The following is a 23,764-nucleotide window of genomic DNA, read 5'->3' as shown; positions in this document are numbered from 1 at the left end:
GACCACTTCTAATTTGAATTTGAATGAACCACAAATCATAAAAATTTCAACTGGCTGTAGCCGGTACATGAAAGTACTTACAGATCCGAATTTACGGGCTATAGCCGGTATATGAAAGTACTTACAGATCCGCATTTACGGGCTATAGCCGGTTAACTTCAATCTGTCCAAAGGGGAACAGGAACACATGCTTTTGAAAAACCCTAATTTTCAAAATTCGAACTTTACGCTCTTCTCTCTTCTTCTTCAACTTCCCACCTTCGTTTGAATAATCTCATTGCCGTTATTCTCTCTAGCTCTTCCCATTTCCAGGATTCTTCGATATGGGAGCATCTCACAGTCATGAAGATCTAGAGATCTGTTCCTCCGATGAAGATGAATATGAAGAATATGAAGAAGGAAGAGAGGGAGAGGAAGAGGAAGAGACGTTTCAGGACTCGCGGGATGATACGTTAGGTATATCTTCCTCCGGTGGTCGTCGTCTCCGGCCTAAATCTCCTTCATCATCACTCGACGACGTTGAGGCAAAACTCCAAGCCCTGAAGCTGAAATACCCATTGACGCAATCAGCCCCGTCTACTCAGAACTCAGCTCGGCTTTTCCGCTACATCAATGGCAACACTCCCAAAGCCAAATGGGTCACAGCTGAGAAACTGACTGCTTATTGTTTCGTCAAGACTAACAAAGGAGATGAAGATGATGAAGACGACGATGAGAACGGAGATGTGGAAAACGAATGGTGGATTTTGAAAGTCGGAAGCAAGATCCGTGAAAAGGTATCAGATGAAATGCAATTGAAAGCTTATAAAGATCAACGCCGTGTTGATTTCGTTGCTAAAGCTGTTTGGGCTATGAAATTCGCCAGCAGTGAAGATTTTTCGGTTTTTGTAAGCAGCTATAACAATTGCTTGTTTGAGAACAATCATGGTGTTGAGTTTAATGAGGCTAACAAGGCAAAAATCTATGGGAAAGATTTCATTGGGTGGGCTAATCCTGAAGCTGCTGATGATTCCATGTGGGAAGATGCTGATGATATTTTGCTTCAAAGCCCAGGAGGAGGATCTGCAACTCCGGCTAGAGATACACAGGATTTGACTGAGGCCTTTGAAGAAGCTACAAGTGAGGGCATACATAGCTTAGCTCTAGGTGCTTTAGATAATAGCTTTCTAGTTGGAGATTCTGGTATTCAGGTTTTCAAGAACATGAGACAGGGGATTCAAGGGAAAGGTGTTTGTGTTAACTTTGAGCCTGGTTATGGTCGAACTCATTCTTCAGCACCGAAGAAGGCTCTTCTCATGAGAGCTGAGACTAATATGCTGCTCATGAGTCCTATGAGCCAAACGCCTCATTCACGAGGTATCCATCAGCTTGACATTGAAACCGGGAAAATTATTTCAGAGTGGAAGTTTGAGAAAGATGGAGTGGATATCTCTATGAGTGACATTACTAATGATGGTAAAGGTGCTCAATTGGATCCATCTGCGTCAACGTTTCTTGGTCTGGATAACAATAGGCTTTGCAGGTGGGATATGCGTGACCGATATGGGATGGTTCAGGATCTTGCTACTGCGAATACTCCAGTCTTGAATTGGGCACAGGGGCATCAGTTTTCTAGAGGGACTAACTTTCAGTGCTTTGCAACTACTGGTGATGGCTCAATTGTTGTTGGCTCTCTTGATGGCAAAATTAGACTCTACTCGAGCAACACTATGAGGCAGGCAAAGACGGCTTTCCCTGGACTTGGTGCACCTGTTACTCATGTGGATGCTACATTCGATGGGAAATGGATTGTTGGTACAACTGACACATATTTGATTGTTATCTGTACCCTTTTCACTGACAAAAGTGGCAAAACAAAGACCGGCTTCGAGGGTCGCATGGGAAATAAGATTGCCGCACCAAGGTTGCTTAAGTTGAGGCCTCTTGATGCACATTTAGCTGGATCTGACAACAAGTTCCGCAATGCTCAGTTTTCTTGGGTAAGCAGAACTCTAGTTGCAGTGTATATTCTTGCTGAGAAAGTGACATTCTTGAAATTTTCATGTTTTGCTCATAGCATAAGTGCATATAATATTGAAGTCTTAAGAATTTTTGTGGAAATTGAATTATAGTGTTCCTCAGTTGCCTTGTGTTTCAACCTTGATTTTTGATAGAGGAACTTTTACTACTGTTGAATCATTCATCAATTGAAATAACTTTTTACTAATAGTTGATTCCTGACTCTTTTTGTCTATCTTTTCTTGTTGAAAATGTCGATATATAGGTCACGGAGGATGGGAAACAGGAGCGTCATGTGGTAGCTACTGTTGGCAAGTTCAGTGTGATATGGAACTTTCAGCAGGTGAAGAATGGATCTCATGAATGCTACCATGATCAGGAAGGGCTGAAGAAATGCTACTGCTACAAGATAGTCCTTCGAAATGAATCTATAGTGGACAGTCGCTTCATGAATGACAACTTTGCAATCTCTGGTTCACCTGAAGCGCCTTTGGTCATTGCAACGCCTATGAAAGTCAGCTCTTTCAGCTTATCCAGCAAGCGATGAAACAAGCAAGTGATGGACCGGACCACTAGTTATTTTCATTTGAATTCTAGTCTATTTGTAACCATGTGAAATTACAATGTTCTGGCTCTTAGAACGATGTTAGATTCAGAGATAAGACACCTAGCAATGTTGCTAAATTACTTTGGTCTGGCTTTGACTTTTAAGATGTTTGGTCGTATTGTAGACGTTTTATTTTTTCGTTTTCATTTGAATGAAGATATGTTTGAAGATGTATCATGAAGAAAGCTTATTCAATTTCTTCTTAGCTTTTATTCAAGGACGCTAATTTACGCCAAAGTTAGTGTTCAACAAATGTGTATTCTCTGATTCATTGACTAACTCATGACAGAAACAAACATTGATCTTGTTGGGTTCATGTATTGTTCCAGACATCTTTGAAACTAAGGAAGCTTTAGCTCTAAGTTAATAGTATAGATTAAATATTTATAGAATTTTACACAATCGACTTCTTCACATCGAACTCACTTATGTGACTTTTTCTTCATCAAGAACATAAAAAATCTTGGGAAAAGTTTCTTCTTTTTCTTTACAGGATTTACCTGTGGGATTGGGTTTGTTTCTGTTTCGTTAGATACACTAGTCTCAGCTTCTTTCTCCTTCGACCCTTGAATGCTTTTTCCATGGCTACTACCATTCTTTCTCTTTTTTTCACTTACTTCCCTCCATTTTCTCAGCTCTTGTTCTACACCCAACTTCCCTTCTTTAGCCTTCTCAGCCTTCTCCATTGCTCCTGCAAGTGTTGCCTTTCTCTCAACCATCTCTTTGTTTACTTCTTCCAACTTCTCCAAGCTTCTCTTTTCTGTTTCTTTGGCTTCTCCAACCTCAGAAACCGCTGCTGCAACTCTTGCATTGGCGGCTTCTTCAGCCTCGTGAGCACGCTTGCTAAGCTCATAGTACTCTTCTATTGTCAGTGTTACAGTCCTCGGAGAATCAACAGCGTTTTCCTTTGAACTAGATTCACTCTCTTGCAAGGCCTTGATGGCAGCTAATGCCAGCCTCTCTGAAGCTTTAATAGCCTCAATTTCTTTCTGAGCTGCAAATAATCTGCTCTCCATTGTACTTGCTCCAGCCTTTGCTTGCTCTGCTTCTTCTTGAGACTTCCGCAGCTCTTCACGAGCAAGTTCAGCGAATGATTTCGCTTCATCTGCCTCTTGACTTGCTTGTTGCAGTTGCTTTGGTAGCTCCACCATTTCCTCTCTAGTTTCTTTTTCCTTGGACTTAACCAAAGCTATTTCGCACCTCGTTATGTCGATCTCAGCTTCTAGAGAAGCAACCGTTACCGATGCCATCCCTTCTCTTTGTTTTAATGAGTCAAGTGCTGATTTCTCCTTATCAATTTCCAATCTCAAGGAAGAGGATGCAACCTTTAAGCAATTCACTTCAGAAGTTGCTTTCTCCACATTCGCGTTCACTTCTTCGAGTTCTTTCTTTGCAGAAGCAACAGCTTTTTGTATATCTGTAGTTTTTTCCTGTAATGAAATCTCAATGTTTGTTACTACTGTCTCACTCGTTTCCTCCTTTACCTTGGATGATTCTTTATGATCTGCCAATTCTTTCTTCAAATCAAGCAGCAAGGCTGATGCAAATTCAAGTTTCACTTGTAATTCCTTTGTAGAAACTAAATGTTGCTTAAGTCTTTGTAGTTCTTCCTCTGCTTGCTTTAGTTCCTTCTCCCACCGGTGAGTCTCCTGATCACGCAACATGGCAGCTCCAATCCTATGTTCTTCCGCCTCCAAATGAGAAGAATGTGCACATTCCAATGACTCCTTTGTAGCTATCAACTCTATAGTGAGTTCTTCAACTTTCCTCTCAACTTCTTTTGAAGCAATAACCGCTTCTTCAGCTTCCTTCACAGCCAAATCTTTCTCTTTTACCAAGGCGTCATACTCGTTTTGCAGAGTTTGTAGCTCTTCCTTGACAGATTCCAATTCTGAAATTGCAGATGTATGTCTTGCTTGAGCGACTTCAAGCTGTGCTTTAGATGCAACACTAGCTTCATCAGCAATTCCTTGTTCCATCTCTTGAACTCTCAGCTTGGCAAGCTCAGAGTCTTGCTTTGCCTGTTGTTCTTCTGTTTCAGCTTTTTCAAGATTAAGCTTCAATTCTTCTATGAGCCTCTTTGTACTCTCTAGCTCCTCAACCGCTAGCATTTTTGACATCTCGACCATCTCTGATTTCTTTTTGTACTCAGGAATCTCCTCCTGGATCTTGTCGAGCTCTTGTTCCACAAAATTGCGTCGCTGCAACGAAAACAGTGAGCACAACTATTGGCCAATACAGAGGCAAAAAAGACAGATGTGTAGACATAACATAAGTAAAATGTACCTCTAATACTTTCATTCTATGTGCCTTCCAATCAGTTATTCCCCCAAATTTGGAAACAGCTTCTTTGACAGATTCAAAAGGTGATGCTGTATCAATTGAGTCTCTGAAAGAATCCATACTTATGGGTGTTCCATTGCTCAATGGTGATGATGATCCTGCAAACCTTGGAGACAGTAGTGCTCTTGGAGATCCAATGCTTCTAGGGGAATACAGAGGTCTTGGAGACACTGCATTTCTTGTTGTGCCCTCTGCTTCATACTTGGTGTTTACGCGAGGCAGAACAATCTCAGCAGAGGGAGACACAAAACTAGGAGTAGTAGGAGAATCTTGTGTTTCTTTTACTTGAGATTTTGAAGGTAAAAAAGTGTCATCCATATAAATTTTCCCATTTTCTGCGGAATCTTCTTCACTTTGAGATTGTTGAATTGTCCCATTTTCTTCTTCATTATTCTCAAGTTCTGTTGGTATTGCTTGAGGTAGCTGCAACTCAGGCTCTATTATTCCACCATTATCACTAACAACTGGAAGAGATAGTGCGTCTGTTGTTTTCAAATCCTCCATCGGAGGAAAGCAAGGCCGAAACTTACAAGAGAAATGCTAAAACGATTGAACGAAGCTCGCCACCAATAGAAAGAATCAATGAAAAGAGAGACTTACAAGAGAAAGGGAAAAATGAAGAAAGTAGAAGAGAATTATTGATTTTCTGATTAAGAAGACAAGAAAAGAGAGGTACACAATTGGAAAGTCTATATTTAGAATAGAGACAACCCCGGAAGCAAAAGATGAACACACTCCTCTGTTTTCTCTTTTCCCTCCGTAATTTCTGCTTTGTTTTTTTTAGTTCCTATATTTCAACCATTATTTCATTTCAGAGTTTTACTGTGATGTTTTGTGACATAATTACAGACCAGACATAAACATTTGATCTGATCATATAACAGGAGACAGACATTCGTCATGTTTATAGATAGCTTTTTAATCATCCACTATAGAATCGAACAAGCTTGAACAAAAACATGATTCCTTACACCATATTCGACTTCGACCACAAGTGTTTAAAGCCAATCAACAAAAACAACAAAACATTCTATTCCCTCGTATACATCTGGCCAAAAGATGTTTGCATCTTTGGTACGGTACTCCAATTTTCAAGACTCTGAAAATGGTAACACAGCTGAGAAAAAAAAACCAAAACTATCTCCTATTTCTCCCATCAATCTGTCCACATGGGTTTTGCTCAAGCCGTTACAACACCTGAAACCCATGGAACGATAGATGGCGCTTTTGGGTGGTTGTTTCTGTATGTCTCAGAATATCTGTCTTTGAAATTCTGTTTTGGCTTCTCTGCCTGCAATTCACATAGACATATTGGATATGAGCCAAGCTTCCAGTCCAACTTGGACGAGTAATCTCAAGGAAACTGAAAATTGGGTAAAGTAGTATGTGTACGAGGTAAGTTCTTACGTATTTAAGCCAACACTCCTGATGTTTATGCTCATAAATATCTGGAGAGAAACAACCAAACTCAGATGGGCAATAAACCCAAATATTGCATCTCGTTTCTCCAGGTTTCGCACGCTTTGCCTGGTCTAAGCAAGCCTGGCAACAATCAGCTGCACTCTCTTTATGATGTGTAAGCCCCCATCTCACTGCAGCACCACCATAATCTGTGTGAAGCTCTGCATTACATACAGCTGGCACTGGTCTGCCTGCCAATATTTCCTCTACGGAAAAAATGCACAACTTCATGAGATTTGAATTCGCCAGTGTCACCACACTTTTCCACCCAAATAAATGCAAAAGCAGAGATCAAGAATGTAGAAAATTTTGAAAACATTACCAGGCTCTTCCTCTCCTTCAGGTTTATCATCATGTTCTACATTGGTAACCTCAGCAGGTAACCAGAAACCGATTTCTTCAGACAGCACATCCCACTCCAACTCCAAAGCTCTTACAAGCATCCCTAGATAATTACAGAACAAAAATTAGTTTTCTCTCTAATTATACAAAACAAGGATAGAGTATCGGGAGGACTCCATAAATGAATCTTTGCTCAAGGTGAGAAACTCAGTAATCTTTCTAAAGGAGTAATACCTGCTTCCTCCACTATAAGGGTGGAATTTACTCCATTTTGCCCTTGAATTAGCTCTTTAGCTTCCTCCAGCTTCTCATTGCGCCACGTTTCTACAACTTCTGTTTGCCAAATGAAGATAAGAAGGTATTAAAGGTCACTACAGAGATAACATGAATGTGTCAAAAGGAAAACTATTGTAGGCGAAAACATTAACAAGTCTACGTGCATTACGAATACTACAAGGGAAAACAATAGAACTCAGTTTGAAGCATCAAAAAGAAATCCAGTGTCTTCAAAGTCTGGATTATTAGAATTTTGTCACCTCTCTCTAACCAAATAAATTAACCCATTCCTACCTTCCACCTTTTTCCAATAACTCTTGTAAATAACTAAGAATTAACGCACATTGCGCATTAGCCTAGTCAGCACATAATAAATGTTAAGAGTTGTTCAAGTGAAGTGAATAGAATGAAAAATCTACTTTTAACAAGTCAAAAAGGTAAATATCATGACTTTTTGGAATTCTTGAGCATACTTTTTCTGATGCAGTAGAAAGGAATTAGAGAAGCATGTTGAGACATACGAACATGTTAGGTAAGCTACTGAGAATCTAAAGAACATCGAAAAGATTATGTATACAATGGCACCACCGCTAGAGTTTCTGTGGCTCAAATGTTTCATGTACATAGCATATGATCATCAATGCATAGATTATAACAGAACTTAAGTGGGTGTTAGAGCTTATGTTCCATAGACCTGATGAACTTATACAAGAAGAATAGAAAAACTAGGCATGAAAAAATCTCCATTGAAAATCCCGCTAAAATCAATTGTTCTGTCTAGTATGTGATAGTGCATGCAGAAAGGTCTGAAATTTGTGAGCCTATTTTACTATCCTGATAACCATATGCATTATTGAGCAAAAATCCACTTCTACATGAATGATAATGAAATATTTACTAAACTGAGCTATTGATACCAACAAAATCTTACACAGGTTAGGTAATAAGACAAATCACCATGACATTCCAAAGAGGTAATAAGACAAATCCTAAGCAGCTAGATCAGGAAAAGTCATGAAATGCAAGTTTGTGGCAGTTTGAAAAATAAATGTCATGAAGCTAATGGGCATAGTAGAGTAGCACAAACCTCTAAGCTGAGTAACATTAGATTTGTCCTCAAAGCTTTTCAAACGCTGGAGGATCTCATCAACTAGTTTGTGTTTAACATTAGGAGATAGTTCAGTACTAGATTCTGCAGTGGAAACCTCATGCTTGAGCTTCTTCACCTAACAAGGAAATCAAACATTGTGAGAAGAGCCAATGTGCATCTTCGAGTTCCATTTTAAAAAGCCACTAACCAATTGAAGAATCAGAGTAGGTTCCTTCGATCTTCGAATCCGAATAGATTCCTCCATTTTCCTAATCTCATCAGCTGTGTACTTAACAACTGAATAACAAAAAACCAACAGAGCTGCTTCAGATACGAATTATCATGAATCAGAGAGCAAAAATGAAAAGGAAAATAAAAAGTAGGAACCATTATCGTTATTGGAATAGATGTGGAGAGAAGAAGCATAGAGAAAGCGAAGAACAAAGAGAGCAATGAGAATGTTGAAAAAGCAAACAAGTAGAGTGATTCTTTTGAAAGAGAGAACTCCGGTTCCGGCGATCCCTCCGGTCCATTCTCCTCCTCCCCTCGCCATCTCCCTCCGCCGTCATCCCACCATTTCTCAAGATCTCGCTTCCGATTATAATTACACTTTTGCTTTAAATCGAACACTTGAAAGAGAGATTCGATTTCTTTTTTTTTTGCTTCTTCTTCCGGCGGAAAAAGGAAATCGTGGGAGATAGAGAGAGAGAGCTTTTAATTATTACTCTATTAATTTATTTTTCACTCGACAGAGACAGAGATATATACCAATCTCATCAATGCGTGTGGATAAAAACGTCGTATGTATTTCTTTGGCAGCGTCTATACTAGATAGGAAGTTTTGTAGTATTATTTCTTGCAATTGTTATGTAAATACTACATCTTTAAATGTGGTGATAATCCTATGATTCATGTCATTGCCATTTTTCAATCCAATATATGAAAAAAATGGAAATTAAATTTTTGAAAAACTACCTTTTACCTAGCTCCTTGTCAACATACGAATTCTAATTGAGACTCTCTTCTTGTAGCTTTTCTTTTCTTTGCTTATAATCAGAAAACACAACACACCCGATCATTCCCCAACCCCGGTTTAACCAAAACTCCGTGTCGGTCATATCTATCTGCGTGATCTTCCTTGAAAGTCGAGAGATCTGCTGATTAGGGTTTGGATTCGATCTTTGAAAAAGTTGGCGAGTGGATTTTGAATCATGGAAGTAGATGATGGTTACGTGGAGTATGTTCCAGTAGAGGAGCGTCTAGCGCAGATGAAGCGAAAGGTGGTGGAAGAACCTGGCAAGGTAAAGCTCACTGAAGAAGCTAAACCTAGCTTACTTGTTCAAGCAACTCAGCTCAAGCGACATGTACCTTAAGTCAGTGCTACCGAGGCCATTATTTTACAAGAGAAGGGGATGATGGAGCATTTATCTGACAAGAAGAAGCTTATGTCTGTTGGTGAATTAGCCAGAGGTATCACTTATACAGAGCCTCTCTCAACATGGTGGAAACCCCCTCTGCACGTTAGGAAGATGTCAACCAAACAGATGGATTTGATTAGGAAGCAATGGCATATTACAGTTAACGGTGAAGATATTCCTCCTCCAATCAAAAACTTCATGGATATGAAATTTCCGAGTCCACTTCTCCGTATGCTCAAGGATAAAGGAATAATGCACCCTACTCCTATCCAAGTTCAGGGTCTTCCTGTTGTTTTGTCTGGCAGAGATATGATTGGGATTGCGTTCACTGGTTCCGGAAAGACGTTGGTTTTCGTGCTTCCTATGATCATATTAGCTCTGCAGGAGGAGATAATGATGCCTATAGCTGCTGGAGAAGGTCCCATTGCGCTTGTTATTTGTCCGTCTAGAGAGCTTGCTAAGCAGACTTACGATGTGGTTGAACAGTTTGTGGCATCTTTAGTCGAGGATGGATACCCGCGGTTGAGGTCGTTGCTATGCATTGGAGGAGTGGATATGAGATCACAGTTGGACGTTGTTAAGAAAGGTGTTCACATCGTTGTTGCTACTCCTGGAAGGTTGAAGGATATCCTCGCCAAGAAAAAGATGAGCTTAGATGCTTGCAGGTTGTTGACACTGGATGAAGCAGATAGGTTGGTTGATTTGGGTTTCGAAGATGACATAAGACATGTCTTTGACCACTTTAAGTCTCAGCGTCAAACACTTTTGTTTTCTGCCACAATGCCTGCAAAAATCCAAATCTTTGCCACAAGTGCTCTGGTGAAACCTGTAACTGTTAATGTAGGAAGAGCTGGAGCTGCGAATCTCGATGTCATACAGGAGGTTGAATACGTCAAGCAAGAAGCAAAGATTGTTTACCTTCTGGAGTGTCTGCAGAAAACCACTCCACCGGTTTTAATATTCTGTGAGAACAAAGCTGATGTTGATGATATTCACGAGTACTTGTTACTGAAAGGAGTGGAAGCAGTGGCTATCCATGGAGGAAAAGATCAAGAAGACAGAGATTACGCAATATCTTTGTTCAAAGCTGGGAAAAAAGACGTTTTGGTCGCGACCGATGTTGCTTCAAAGGGTTTAGATTTCCCTGATATACAACATGTAATCAACTACGACATGCCTGGGGAGATTGAGAACTACGTGCATAGGATAGGAAGAACAGGTCGCTGTGGGAAAACTGGGATAGCAACTACGTTTATAAACAAGAACCAAAGCGAAATCACGCTGCTCGATTTGAAACACTTGTTGCAAGAAGCTAAACAGAGGATTCCACCTGTCCTTGCTGAGCTTAATGGTCCAATGGAAGAAACAGAAACCATTGCTAATGCAAGCGGTGTCAAGGGTTGTGCTTATTGTGGTGGTCTCGGGCATCGGATTCTACAGTGTCCAAAATTTGAACATCAGAAGAGTGTAGCTATATCTAGTTCTAGGAAAGACCATTTTGGCTCTGATGGATACAGAGGAGAGGTGTAATCTTGTTTCAAGGTTCGTGCTCTAATCTTGTTTCGAACTAGCTATCACCGAATTGAGATTTCTTTACTCATTATGTCATCTTGTATTTTCGTGGATCTGTCTGTAATTTGAAATTTTGTTTCACTCAAATGAGAAACTTACTAGTTCTTTGTTATCTGTAGTATGTGACAAAACAAAACACAAAAGAATCTTGCTATTGGTTGATCCAGCTTTCAGACAATGATGTTTGTATTAAATATTAATTAATTAAACCCTCTCAACCAATTAGAGGTTTCTTGGCTTAGAAAAGCAACGATGGGCCCAAAGATGCCCAACACAGAAACAGAAAATATGAAAATATTAGTCACCGGCTCTACTGGTTACTTAGGCGCACGACTCTGCCACGTTCTCCTCCGTCGTGGCCACTCCGTACGTGCATTGGTCCGCCGCACCAGCGATCTCTCTGACTTACCTCCAGAAGTTGAGCTCGCCTATGGAGACGTAACGGATTACCGTTCTCTAACGGATGCTTGCTCCGGTTGCGATATCGTTTTCCACGCCGCAGCTTTAGTTGAGCCTTGGCTTCCTGACCCATCTCGATTCATCTCAGTAAGCTTTCTTTTGGTTCCACATCTTTAGTTTTAAGGTCAAAATTGGAGAGATCATGTGTTATGGTGATATTTGAAGCTCAGGTCAACGTTGGTGGACTGAAGAATGTCTTGGAAGCTGTAAAGGAGACGAAGACCGTGCAGAAGATTATCTACACTTCTTCCTTCTTCGCTCTTGGATCTACCGATGGATCTGTTGCTAATGAGAATCAAGTATGATACTTTTAAATTTCAAAATTTTGTTTTGTAATGTTTGATTCTGATTTTGATCTGGTCTTGAGATAAGGTTCATAATGAGAGGTTCTTCTGCACTGAGTATGAGAGATCCAAGGCTGTTGCTGATAAGATGGCTTTGAATGCTGCTTCTGAAGGTGTGCCGATAATTTTGCTGTATCCTGGTGTTATTTTTGGTCCAGGCAAGCTCACTTCAGCCAATATGGTTGCTAGAATGGTATGATTCTTCCTTTTGCTGATTAGAGTTGCATTGGTGGGATGATGTAGTGGTACATTGACAGTATGTGGTTGATTATCACATGATGTTGTTCTTCTAGTTGATCGAGCGCTTTAACGGGAGGTTGCCTGGATATATTGGCTCTGGGACGGATAGATACTCCTTCAGCCATGTTGATGATGTTGTGGAGGGTCATGTTGCTGCAATGGAAAAAGGTAGGCTTGGTGAAAGATACTTACTCACTGGGGAAAATGCTTCTTTCAAGCTTGTCTTTGACATGGCTGCACTGATTACTGGAACCAAAAAGCCAAACTTTAGCATTCCATTATGGGCCATCAACGCATACGGATGGTTATCTGTTTTAATCTCTCGGGTTACAGGAAAGCTTCCACTTATCAGTCCTCCGGTGAGTTTCAATTGCATTCATTAGTTGCCCACATATTATAGATTATCTTATTAGGTATAGAATAATCTCAACTCTTAGTATTTTGTGATGAACAGACAGTGACAGTGCTGAGACATCAGTGGTCATACTCTTGTGATAAGGCTAAGCTGGAACTTGGTTATAACCCTCGAAGCCTAAAGGAAGGATTGGAGGAGATGCTCCCTTGGTTGAAGAGTCTGGGCGTCATTCACTACTGAAATTCAAATTTCCCATCTTTCAGGTATTTCGAAGAATAATATTCCCTTGAATTCAGTCACTATGATGAGTGATGACTACATTTTTACTTCTCCCGTTACACTTTTAACCCAATCGATTTTTATCTTGTTACAAAACTGCTTCGTTTTGATCGTGTATGTCAAATAAATGTGAAACATTGTGTGCAAATGCTGATGATCATATTTTAAGATGTTGAGCTACGTGTGAGAGTAGGAAAGAGGGAATATGTAAATGTGGGAAATAATCACATTTTATCTGCCAAGAACTATATGATTACATCTATAACATATATGATCAGAAGATAAATACTAAGTATCCATATAATTTGTTCATGATGGTTTTGATCTTTTAGGATATCCACTTTATTGTAGCTGCATGGCCGTTGGTAGTCAATCTTCTTTTCAGTTTATGCTGTTCAGTGTTCACAAAACAAATTAAATAGGTCAATTAGAGGATTATGTAGTTAGAAGCTCTCACAACTACACATGTTTCGGCAATATTAAAAAGAAACTGCAGTAGCTACCTGTTACAGTCCACAGTCTTAGAGAAAGGGACTCCTATATTAACACCACATTTAGCAGGGAGTTGTTTGGCAAAATCATCATTAATTCCAGGGATTGTATTAGCTACACTCTTCAAGCAATTACAAGCTACTTGTCTATCGGCTTTCTCAGGCGCTGCGGCTTTTAGACTATTAAGTCCGTTGCAGCACATTGGAGACGGATTTCCTCCAGCTTTTAGATAAGGCAAACATTGTGCTAAGTACATGTTTACCTGCGGACATGCTATGGCTTCTCCATGATACGCAATCCCCAATAAAATCGTAATCACAAGTAGTAACATTTTTCGGGTTGTAGTAGTAATGTTCCTCATATTTTTCAGTTAACGAGAGTTTTAACAATTTTGTTTTCTTTAGTGTGTTGTTTGCTTGATCTAGTAAGTATTTTATAAGGAGGAGAAATTTGGAGGAAAAAAATGTCATCGACATGAATTTTGAGTGACAAAAGCTTTTTGTAAGTCATGTCATGTGTTTAGAATGGTGTGGAAGTTGAGTTTAGAAAGTTAATAAATGCTTTGTCACCAAACTTTTGATCAAGGGCCATATTAAACGTAAACTAAAACCAATCAAGTCCAATAAAGCCCAAATAAAAAAGCCCAAACGAATTGCTCTGAAGCCTTTTTCTTCACTCTCTTCATAGTATCAAAAATTGCTTCTTCTTCTTCTACTTCTTTCTTCTCTCTGCAAATCCAAAAATGGAGTCATCAGTGAAACCCAATCCTTTCCTCTCCTTCTCTTCTTTCATTCACCACCAGTGTACCCGCTTCAGCTCCGACCTCTCCGCCCGAATCGAAGACACGAAACGATTCGCCGAAACCCTAGCTACTCGACGTTTCTCTCTTCCTACTCCGCCGCCTTTCGCCTCCGTCTCACAATCCAAGTCTGGAACCCCGACGACGACGTTGAGTCCATCTCTTGTCGCTAAAGCTCTCGCTGGGACGTCGGTGTTTACAGTCAGTAACACCAATAACGAATTCGTTCTTATCTCGGATCCTACCGGAGGCAAGTCTATCGGTTTGCTCTGTTTTCGACAAGAGGATGCTGAAGCTTTTCTTGCTCAGGTTTCGCTTTTTGTTGTATTTTTCTCCTCCGAACTTTTTTAAAAAAATGTGAAGTTTCTGAGCTCATAATTCTCTAATATACTCCTTTAGGCGCGACTTCGGAGAAGAGAATTGAAAACCAATGCGAAGGTTGTTCCCATTACTCTGGACCAGGTAGTTCCCTTTCCTTATGATCACTGCATTAGATCAATGTGGAAGAAGCCATTGGTTAAATCAAATGAAACAAACAAATTTCAGGAGCTCAAATTCTAAGTAGACTTGTTCATGTCTGGCCTCATTTTAGTTGTTTATATTATACGGTAATAGGAACACCTGTTGGCAGTTTGAATGAACGGGAGATTGTGTTCTTGTGCACGTAGCAATGTTGACAACATCGTCACAAGAAAGAATGCAACGATGGCATGATTATAATCCCTCTAATGGCTTGGAACTTATAAGTTATAACTACGTTTAGGGAACTTTTTGATGTTATTTGCGTAATCGTGGTAGCTACATTCCCAGAAGTTAAGATGATGTTGTTTACAGGTGTACTTGCTAAAAGTTGAAGGGATTTCCTTTCGCTTCTTGCCAGATCCAATCCAAATAAAGAATGCGTTAGAGGTTGGCTCATGCTAAACAGACTTTTAATTATATGTGTCTATAGCATTTATTTGGCATTTCAATCTTATCCATAAGCTATATTTTCTTGCGTCTCAGCTCAAATCCTCAGGAAATAAGAATGGGTTTGATGGAGTTCCGGTTTTTCAGGTAAATTGATATACTCATTTTCTGTGTTTTTCTATTATACCAATATGGATTCCTTATGTTTTGGTGTTTTTGCTTTGTTTTCTCTTGATATCTATCTGTTGTTATTGGCCTCTACAGTCTGAGCTTCTTGTTGTGAGGAAAAAAAATAGACGTTACTGCCCTGTATATTTCAGTAAGGTTGGTTAGTTTCTTCTCCCACGTTAAAGAATACTAATAGATCTCTCATAAGCCAAAACAGAGGAAGATAACTCTTACTTTCCTGTTCTGCGTGACCACTTTCAGGAAGATATAGAGAGGGAACTTTCTAAATATACGAGAGCATCAAGAGGAGATCAACAAATTATGGTAATGATTCATACCTACCTTCTATGTATTTGAATCTTCGATAGGCCACGTAAGATAGAAACAAACACCTTGATCTAAAGACATGGTTTACTAACAAGTGGGAGTAGCTAGTAGCTGTGTTGGCATCATATGTAATTTCTAGCATTTTTTGTGATTACATGTTCTGCAAACATATAACACCATGTTTTCAAAGGAACAGCGAGGGAAAGGGAAAAGTCTTAGAAAACTTTAGAAAGAGCGGAATTCAGATTGTACATGCCTTCATATATCTGAGTTAAAATGAATTCCAAGGTTTATCGTTATCAAAGTTGCATATCAGAGATCAATATATAAAGTAATTTCACAGCATTGGTTTTGTTAAGAGTTTTCTTATCTTCACCATGGAACTAATCTTTTTGTTTTGCAGGTTGGGAGTCTGGAAGATGTGTTGAGGAAAATGGAGGTACTCACGCTTCTTCTTTGTTTAAAGAAACCTTAAAGTATGAAAACCTGGTAGTCTAATAAAAATCTGAATTGAATCAATGTAGATGAGCGAGAAGAATTCAGGTTGGGAAGATGTAATATTCATTCCACCGGGAAGAAGTTATGCACAACACATGCAGGATTTGATCAAAGAGTAAAACCATAATAGACACAATGTGTGTATTTTTACTTGATAAAAAAAAAACAGCCTCTTTTGAGATTTTGCAATATTATCAATTGCCCAAAGAGCTCAACACAGTCCCAAAATTTAGTTTTCTCCTCTCCTTTTACCACTTAAACACATCATCAACATGTTACTCGTGGTTCTTACATCCAGAAAAATATATTTGGCATATACGGATACCTAAATCAAATAACATAATCTTGTTTGTTTTAAAAAGTGGAGATGTACGTTATTCATCTGTCATTAGAATGTAGTATCAGCCTAATTATTCAAAGGAGGTTGAGGCCTCTAAAATGATATGTTGGTTTAAGCTAATTATTGATCAAATTTGGTTGATATACGATTATTAAAACTAAGATGTCTTACCAATACTTATTTTCATTTTCTTTTCCTCTCATCATAATCGCTTTGACATCTCAGCTTAATGATAATGTGATTATTTTCATCCTTACTAATTGTTACTGCCTTAAAAAAAACAAGTTGAAGTAAGAAAAAGAAAAGGAGATGAGATTGTTTCAAAAGCATTGATCCTTTCCTGAAGCGTAAGTAAGCGATGTTGACAGCAGAACTAAACTTGTTGCTTGCTTGACTTCCTCCGTCGTCGCATATTGCACCTACTAACATTTTTTCTCTTCTTTATTCTTCCAACCAATTGTAGCCTATGGTCTTTTGTACCAATTTTTCAAAAGTTGTAGTTGGTAGAGGTTTTGTGAACAAATCTGTAACATAATTTATTTTCTAACATAGATTGCATCGTTTTCTGATAAAGATCATCAAATTGTGGAAATATGTAGTTTTTTTTTAGTTTTTTTTTTTTGGGCGGAAATATGTAGTTTATTATCCTACTTTTGATGACATTTTCCTTTATTCAATTGAGCTGTAACTACTACTTTATTTTATTTTTGTATTGTGTTAAGTTGTTGTATAGTCTTTATCGGAGATTACATGTTCTCCGAACTTATGTAACAGCAAGCATTCACAATTTGTCTCATTATTTACCAAGATTTGTGAATAGATAAAGTGGTAACAAAAGTCAATGTCCTGGAGCACCATTAATAGTAGAACCTTCAAATGACGGTAGATAACTTTTAATGAAATCCCTTTTGGGTTTTGCATTGGATGAGATAAAGTGATATATGTAGTAAATAAAAAGGATCCCTTACAATATTGTAATTTTGGTCCCATGTTTGGAGGTGAGAGCAAATACGTATCTTAAGGCATACGTATCGCAAACTCATGTCATTATCCAACCACAATCGTTGGCGACATATCTTTGTTTAATAATAATACATCAGGCTTGTGTTTGAGTAAAGAAAATCCTTTGACACGTCCAATGTAAACTCTTTTAGACGTTTTTTTTGTCCTACTCAAAAAAACTCAACCTCTACTTAAAGTACTAATTACCATGTTTTTGTTTTTTTCTCTACCCTTCACGTGGTTCGCATACAAAGAATATTCCTACACATATTTCTCGTGAAACCTTTAAACATTTTGATTTAGGAGTGTATATATATAAGATGAAAGATAAATGTTTGTCATTCAGAAACGAGATGACGATAATGACGATGATAATGAAGATGGCTCCTTCCAAATCTGCACTGATACGCTTTAATCTAGTCTTGTTGGGTTTCTCTTTTCTTCTCTACACTGCCATTTTCTTCCACCCTTCTTCATCAGTCTATTTCAGCAGCGGAGCTTCCTTTGTTGGATGCTCTTTTCGTGATTGCACTCCCAAGGTAAGGTGAGTTTACATTTTTGTTTGCAGAGTAAATCTTATATCAAAACTTAGACTAATAGATATCTTTATACTGCTATGTGATCAGGTGGTGAGAGGAGTGAAGATGCAAGAACTCGTTGAAGAGAACGAAATAAACAAGAAAGATTTGCTAACCGCTAGTAACCAGACAAAGCTGGAGGCGCCAAGCTTCATGGAAGAGATTTTAACAAGAGGGTTAGGAAAAACAAAGATAGGGATGGTGAACATGGAAGAATGTGATCTTACTAATTGGAAACGTTATGGCGAAACGGTTCACATACATTTTGAGCGTGTCTCGAAGCTCTTCAAATGGCAAGACTTGTTCCCCGAGTGGATAGATGAAGAGGAAGAAACCGAGGTTCCCACATGTCCTGAGATACCTATGCCCGATTTCGAAAGCTTAGAGAAGTTGGATTTGGTAGTAGTGAAGTTGCCTTGTAATTACCCTGAAGAAGGGTGGAGAAGAGAGGTTTTGAGGTTGCAAGTGAACCTAGTTGCGGCTAACTTGGCAGCCAAGAAAGGGAAGACGGATTGGAGATGGAAAAGCAAAGTGTTGTTTTGGAGCAAATGTCAACCGATGATTGAGATTTTCCGGTGTGATGATTTGGAGAAGAGAGAGGCAGATTGGTGGCTGTATCGCCCTGAGGTGGTTAGGTTACAACAGAGACTCAGTTTGCCAGTCGGATCTTGCAATCTTGCTCTTCCTTTGTGGGCACCACAAGGTAAAATTACTTTCATGCAAATTAATCTTCTTGCTAAATATTTTTAGTTTTAGCAAAAGTAACTAAATTAATTATGATGAAACCAAAAATCTTTTTTTTTTGTTTTTAATATACTTAGAGTACCATTAGCAAATTATTTTGACCACTCTTTTGTTTTTGAATTTGGTTACTTTTTCCAAGTAATTAAACTAAACAAACAGAAAATATATGTTGAACTGAACTTGAAATCGAAACCGTGTTTTGTGGCGCAAACGTAAAAAGGTGTATAGTCGGAAATGTGTCAGATGAACTATGAAGTGACTAAGACATTGTAACATAAAAGGACCTGCTTAAGTGAAATTGATGTGAAAGATACCAACTGTATGGTGTAATATAAAACAACTCGATATGTTTCTATACTTTGCTTATAATTGATTGATGTGTGTTAATTAGTTAGATATGTTAGTGGTTGTGTTTTAGGTATGTCGTTTTGCTAACCACCAAATATGAATTGTCATACAAGCTACCTTACACTTTTTAAGGAGATATTAAACCCTTAATTTCTTTCCAAAATAGCATTCGTATTGGTAGATCGAGTTAGTTAGCTAAATAGCTTGTGGTTTAAGAAAACGAATGATCATCGAATAAGGTTAATAATGATAGCTTTTTTTTTTACGGCAGGTTAATAATGATAGCTTATATGCTAATATATTAGAAAAACATTCAACTCTCTATGTATTTGTTTGTCAATTAATTAAGATTACTAAATATGAATATTATAAATACGATAATTCAAATTCTAATCACAAAAATGCAATTTTTGCTGGTTTAAGAAAATGCAATGGATGAAGTAGTTTTTGATAACCTATCCATGCATATATAGCAATAACTAAAATTTGATAATAATCGTTGAAGAAGTTTTTTCAATGGCCTTACTAAATGAATTAATGAGTTTTTTTATCCAAAAACAAAAAGCAGGTGTAGACAAAGTGTATGACCTAACGAAGATAGAAGCAGAGACAAAACGACCAAAACGTGAAGCCTACGTAACTGTTCTTCACTCTTCCGAGTCTTATGTCTGTGGTGCCATAACTTTGGCTCAAAGCCTCCTTCAGACAAACACCAAACGCGATCTTATCCTTCTCCACGATGACTCCATCTCCATTACCAAACTTCGAGCTCTCGCCGCCGCAGGATGGAAGCTTCGTCGGATCATTCGAATCAGAAACCCACTTGCGGAGAAGGACTCGTACAATGAATACAACTACAGCAAGTTTCGACTCTGGCAATTGACAGATTACGACAAAGTGATCTTCATTGATGCCGACATCATCGTCTTACGTAACCTTGATCTTCTCTTCCATTTTCCTCAGATGTCGGCCACCGGAAATGATGTATGGATATATAATTCAGGCATCATGGTCATCGAGCCTTCTAATTGTACGTTTACTACAATCATGAGCCAGCGAAGCGAGATCGTTTCATACAACGGTGGAGATCAAGGGTGATTAATTAGCACTTTTAGTATTACATTATAGACTTTATACTTAACAATTATATTAACAAAAAAAGAAAATATATATTTTCAGGTACCTAAACGAGATATTTGTGTGGTGGCACCGATTGCCTCGACGAGTAAACTTTCTGAAGAACTTCTGGTCGAACACAACCAAAGAAAGAAACATCAAGAACAACCTCTTCGCCGCGGAGCCGCCTCAGGTCTACGCGGTCCACTACTTAGGTTGGAAACCATGGCTTTGCTATAGGGACTACGATTGCAACTACGACGTGGACGAGCAGTTGGTGTACGCTAGTGATGCGGCTCACGTTAGGTGGTGGAAAGTGCACGACTCCATGGACGATGCATTGCAAAAGTTTTGCAGGCTGACGAAAAAGAGGAGAACGGAGATCAACTGGGAGAGGAGGAAAGCAAGGCTTAGAGGTTCCACTGATTATCATTGGAAGATCAATGTCACTGATCCAAGACGACGTCGTTCTTATTTGATTGGTTAATTTGTTTTTTCCTTGTATTTAGACATCATATCGAGACTGATACCCATTACTCCACCTTTTCTTTATTCTTGTTCTTTGTAGATCATGTCTATGAGTATCTTACAATATTATTCATGAGTAAAAACATCCCTAAGTGATCTAACTAAACATAACTTTGTTGTTCAAAAACAAACAACAAAAACTAAAATTCTAAAAATAGAAATGGGTTGGAAAGTGATAAAAGATAACATCGGACTTAGGAGTCCTCCTCAAGGGGAATGGCAGTAAGAGATATGCAGCCAACATAAACTTTCGTATGGTCTCTGCCCAGTTGGAGAAATGTCTGGCCTTTGATGAGAAGGGGATCAAGGTCATTAACCTCGCTGAAGAGATGGAGAACACACTATAGTATATATCTCATGATCGAGGATATACGAAGCCTTTTGTTCATATAGAATTTGAACCAAATTTGTTTGTTTAAGGAACTAGTTGAATATGCTTGTCAAGAAAGATAATAAAGGGGGGCAAACACGAAGAGCTCACAACTAGATTCATGCTTTTAGATTTCAACTGGTGAGTCTAATCTGTTTAATTATTGCAAATCGTCCTTGTTCTTGTCGAATATACAGTTCTGTTTTAGTATCTTTTTTATGTGTTCATGTCTGTTTTGACTTTGTTGCCGAGAAATTTTACTAAAACTAGTAAAGCTAAGCTCTTTGAGTCGTTTTTCATGTTTAATTGAAGCAGTAGATTGTTCTTCTTCCTCCATTGGATGCCATGGAAATAGAAATCTTCAGGATTCTTCTTGGCTTTGATTCTGAGATTTTTGCAATTTGAAAGTTTAATCAAAGGCTACTGTGATTTTTTTGGATATTTTTCTATGATTTGTGATTTTGAGTTGTGGTGTTTTCTCTTTTTCCCGTTGTTGAGATGTTGATAAATTTTCTGTCCAGAATTGTTGCTTCACACTATTTGCTGATTCGGTTTGGTTTGTATTGGTTTTGAAATTAAAACTGATTTCGGTTCGGTTTTATTGGTTTTGTTGAAAATAACTAAAAGAGTCACGCGATGGAGAATTTGGAGAGATGTGCGTCGATAAAAAAAGTCATGAATTGGAAAGGGGTTTACCCACAGAATCGCCCTCACTTGCTCAACGCGCTCTTTCTGCGAGTGGGTACGAAATAGAGCCTTCTGATTGGCTTAAAAACTCAAAAAAAAATGCAATAGTATACTTGTTACTAGCTCTTATTATTTGATAAAGTTTTGTACTTGCATCTTTTTTTTCAGTCACCGGAAGTTGGAATTTCGTTTGTGATAGGATCTAAACAAGTATCAAAGTATACAACTGCTGGATTAAGCAAGTTAAAGCCTTTGTGATTCCCCTGTATCTTCAACAACCTCGTTTTCAAAACTTTATCCAAAGACATCTGTGGATAGCCATAGCAAGCCACAATTACATTATACAGGTACCACCTAAGGCTTTGCATTCCAAAGAAAATGTCACAGTCACTTTGTTTGATATGTTTGTTCTGTGGATTGTTAACATTGGTTTATGCTTGAGTGAGGTCCCAGACAGGCAATCAAACTCACATTATGCATGTATCTAGTGTCGTTCTGTTGACCCTATAAAACCTTTACTTTTACTGTAGTTAGCTTATAGTTGCATTCTTTAGGTTAGTTCTCTGCTTTACACACTTTGCAACCTAGTAGAACTTTTCTCTTATGACACCCATGGTCAATACATTGGTTGACAATAATGAAAGTGGAGCTGCTATAACATCTTTTCTTTTTATCAAGTGATTTTATGTTCGGTAATAGCTTACTGTTTCATTAACTCTGACAAACTGTTTATTATTGCACTGTCTGAACACTTAAAGATGAACAACTGACCATAATTTCACTTTCACATATATTTGCAGAACCTCATTGACCTGGCAGGTTCTGAGAGCTCAAAGGCTGAAACCAGTGGTTTGGCGCAAAGAAAGGTCTTATATAAATAAAGCTTTGCTGACTTTAGGGACTGTGAGTTCTTGGTTATCATTGTTTTCCCCCAAGCGACAATAGTTTTTCGAATTTAAGAATCTTTTTTGCAAGTTGGATCGTTCTTTTGCAAATTTGTAGGTACTTGTTATAGTATTTGATACTCTTATTTACTTTCTGTTGGTGACATGCATAGTGCTGATTTCACTGTCTCTTATATTTTTATGATCCAAACATGAAACACATACATAATCCATCCTCAACCAATGGAAGAGTCTATCAATCAGAATCATGAAGCTATGGAAGCACTTATCTCCAATCTCTTTGGAAACATCTCGTCTTTGAAATCTGCTTATATCGAGCTTCAAAGTGCTCATACTCCTTACGATCCCGAGAAGATTCAGGCAGCGGACAAAGTTGTCAATTCTGAACTCAAGAATCTTTCCGAAATGAAGCATTCTTACAGAGAGAATAACCCCAAGCCTGTATGTGTCTCTCCACAAGACTCTCGTTTAGCTGCAGAGATTCAAGAGCAGCAGAGTTTGTTGAAGACTTATTATGAGGTCATGGTGAAGAAGTTTCAGTCTGAGATTCAGAACAAGGATTCTGAGATCACGCAGATGCTGCAGAAGATTGAGGAAGCAAACAAGAAACGGCTTAAGCTTGAGAAGAATCTTAAGTTAAGAGGAATGTCTACAAACGAAGGTTCTGGTGGAGATGGAAATTTACAGTTTCCTGACTTGACTACTGAACTCTTTGTATCTACTTACGAAGTTGCTGCTAAAGCTGTGCATGATTTCTCCAAGCCGCTAATCAACATGATGAAAGCAGCAGGATGGGATCTTGATTCTGCAGCCAATTCTATTGAGCCTGATGTTGTTTACGCCAAGAGGCCTCACAAGAAATATGCATTTGAATCATACATATGCCAAAGGATGTTCAGTGGGTTTCAGCAGAAGAACTTCTCAGTAAACTCAGAGAGTGCTACGGTTATGGCCGATGATGACACAGACACCTTTTTCCGCCAGTTTCTTGCTCTCAAGGACATGGATCCACTAGATGCTCTAGGTACAAACCCTGATTCCAACGTTCGTTTATATGCTTGTCAAAAAGTTTTTGTAATTGTTGGGCTAACCGTAATTTGATGGAGGCAATGAGGCCCATTAGCCCTTTTTTTTTTTTTATCGCCTTAGGTAGTTTTTCTTCGTGAACA

General features: G+C 38.6%; 9 protein-coding genes across 18 annotated transcripts; 6 read left to right on the top strand and 3 right to left on the bottom strand.

Annotated features, from left to right (window-relative positions):
• Positions 1–12: 12 nt before the first annotated feature.
• On the top strand, positions 13–2,836 carry AT4G33400 (Vacuolar import/degradation, Vid27-related protein). The gene is made up of 2 exons (NM_119494.4): positions 13–1,979; positions 2,264–2,836. Exons 1-2 carry the CDS (start codon positions 324–326, stop codon positions 2,543–2,545), a joined length of 1,938 nt encoding a protein of 645 aa, NP_195066.1. The 5' UTR covers positions 13–323; the 3' UTR covers positions 2,546–2,836.
• A 21-nt stretch (positions 2,837–2,857) lies between these two features.
• Positions 2,858–5,643, bottom strand: AT4G33390 (WEAK CHLOROPLAST MOVEMENT UNDER BLUE LIGHT-like protein (DUF827)). Its single transcript, NM_119493.3, has 2 exons — positions 4,892–5,643; positions 2,858–4,806 (listed from the first exon to the last, which is right to left on the bottom strand). The coding sequence occupies exons 1-2, from the start codon at positions 5,450–5,452 to the stop codon at positions 3,028–3,030; spliced, it is 2,340 nt and encodes a 779-aa protein (NP_195065.1). The 5' UTR covers positions 5,453–5,643; the 3' UTR covers positions 2,858–3,027.
• A 96-nt stretch (positions 5,644–5,739) lies between these two features.
• AT4G33380 (dimethylallyl, adenosine tRNA methylthiotransferase) lies at positions 5,740–8,994 on the bottom strand. 2 transcript variants are annotated; one of them, NM_001203974.1, is made up of 7 exons: positions 8,505–8,932; positions 8,326–8,414; positions 8,115–8,247; positions 6,986–7,084; positions 6,732–6,854; positions 6,356–6,615; positions 5,740–6,239 (listed from the first exon to the last, which is right to left on the bottom strand). In NM_001203974.1, exons 1-7 carry the CDS (start codon positions 8,668–8,670, stop codon positions 6,129–6,131), a joined length of 981 nt encoding a protein of 326 aa, NP_001190903.1. In that variant the 5' UTR covers positions 8,671–8,932; the 3' UTR covers positions 5,740–6,128. The 2 variants fall into 2 exon arrangements, with proteins under 2 accessions (NP_001190903.1, NP_195064.2); NM_119492.3 differs by having other exon boundaries at positions 5,820–6,239; positions 8,115–8,253; positions 8,505–8,994.
• Positions 8,995–9,328: 334 nt separating this feature from the next.
• On the top strand, positions 9,329–11,065 carry AT4G33370 (DEA(D/H)-box RNA helicase family protein; the record flags this gene model as incomplete). Its single annotated transcript, NM_119491.1, has 2 exons — positions 9,329–9,418; positions 9,527–11,065. 2 exons carry the CDS (start codon positions 9,329–9,331, stop codon positions 11,063–11,065), a joined length of 1,629 nt encoding a protein of 542 aa, NP_195063.1.
• A 294-nt stretch (positions 11,066–11,359) lies between these two features.
• Positions 11,360–13,062, top strand: FLDH (NAD(P)-binding Rossmann-fold superfamily protein; the record flags this gene model as incomplete). Of its 3 annotated transcripts, NM_001203973.1 has the most annotated exons (6): positions 11,367–11,653; positions 11,737–11,865; positions 11,939–12,103; positions 12,204–12,509; positions 12,605–12,714; positions 12,802–12,926. In NM_001203973.1, 6 exons carry the CDS (start codon positions 11,396–11,398, stop codon positions 12,815–12,817), a joined length of 984 nt encoding a protein of 327 aa, NP_001190902.1. In that variant the 3' UTR covers positions 12,818–12,926. The 3 variants fall into 3 exon arrangements, with proteins under 3 accessions (NP_195062.1, NP_001119109.1, NP_001190902.1); NM_119490.2 differs by having other exon boundaries at positions 11,360–11,653; positions 12,605–13,062; NM_001125637.1 differs by having other exon boundaries at positions 11,360–11,653; positions 12,588–13,062.
• Positions 12,914–13,747, bottom strand: AT4G33355 (Bifunctional inhibitor/lipid-transfer protein/seed storage 2S albumin superfamily protein). Of its 2 annotated transcripts, NM_148392.8 has the most exons (2): positions 13,288–13,747; positions 12,914–13,175 (listed from the first exon to the last, which is right to left on the bottom strand). In NM_148392.8, exons 1-2 carry the CDS (start codon positions 13,635–13,637, stop codon positions 13,166–13,168), a joined length of 360 nt encoding a protein of 119 aa, NP_680758.3. In that variant the 5' UTR covers positions 13,638–13,747; the 3' UTR covers positions 12,914–13,165. The 2 variants fall into 2 exon arrangements, with proteins under 2 accessions (NP_680758.3, NP_001031782.1); NM_001036705.4 differs by having other exon boundaries at positions 13,015–13,732.
• Positions 13,748–13,836: 89 nt separating this feature from the next.
• Positions 13,837–16,297, top strand: Tic22-IV (Tic22-like family protein). 2 transcript variants are annotated; one of them, NM_119489.4, is made up of 8 exons: positions 13,837–14,384; positions 14,475–14,537; positions 14,910–14,984; positions 15,081–15,131; positions 15,249–15,308; positions 15,414–15,476; positions 15,883–15,918; positions 16,004–16,297. In NM_119489.4, the coding sequence occupies exons 1-8, from the start codon at positions 14,019–14,021 to the stop codon at positions 16,094–16,096; spliced, it is 807 nt and encodes a 268-aa protein (NP_195061.1). In that variant the 5' UTR covers positions 13,837–14,018; the 3' UTR covers positions 16,097–16,297. The 2 variants fall into 2 exon arrangements, with proteins under 2 accessions (NP_195061.1, NP_001190901.1); NM_001203972.1 differs by lacking the exon at positions 15,414–15,476 and having other exon boundaries at positions 13,967–14,384; positions 15,249–15,293; positions 16,004–16,122.
• A 1,185-nt stretch (positions 16,298–17,482) lies between these two features.
• PGSIP3 (plant glycogenin-like starch initiation protein 3) lies at positions 17,483–20,980 on the top strand (the record flags this gene model as incomplete). 5 transcript variants are annotated; one of them, NM_001160812.1, is made up of 5 exons in its annotated part: positions 17,664–17,858; positions 17,946–18,600; positions 19,558–20,083; positions 20,169–20,572; positions 20,871–20,980. In NM_001160812.1, the coding sequence occupies exons 1-5, from the start codon at positions 17,673–17,675 to the stop codon at positions 20,978–20,980; spliced, it is 1,881 nt and encodes a 626-aa protein (NP_001154284.1). In that variant the 5' UTR covers positions 17,664–17,672. The 5 variants fall into 5 exon arrangements, with proteins under 5 accessions (NP_001328036.1, NP_001328034.1, NP_001328035.1 ...); NM_001342213.1 differs by lacking the exon at positions 20,871–20,980 and having other exon boundaries at positions 17,483–17,858; positions 20,169–20,722; NM_001342214.1 differs by lacking the exon at positions 20,871–20,980 and having other exon boundaries at positions 17,569–17,863; positions 20,169–20,722.
• Positions 20,981–22,817: 1,837 nt separating this feature from the next.
• AT4G33320 (myosin-4 protein (DUF641)) lies at positions 22,818–23,696 on the top strand (the record flags this gene model as incomplete). The annotated part of the gene is made up of 1 exon (NM_119486.1): positions 22,818–23,696. The coding sequence occupies one exon, from the start codon at positions 22,818–22,820 to the stop codon at positions 23,694–23,696; it is 879 nt and encodes a 292-aa protein (NP_195058.1).
• Between the last annotated feature and the right edge of the window lie 68 nt (positions 23,697–23,764).

The sequence above is a fragment of the Arabidopsis thaliana genome, chromosome 4 (assembly GCF_000001735.4).
Source record: "Arabidopsis thaliana chromosome 4, partial sequence".
Lineage (NCBI taxonomy): Eukaryota > Viridiplantae > Streptophyta > Magnoliopsida > Brassicales > Brassicaceae > Arabidopsis > Arabidopsis thaliana.
The sequence above is the reverse complement of the archived record's forward strand: the minus strand, read 5'-3'. Positions and strand labels throughout refer to the sequence as shown.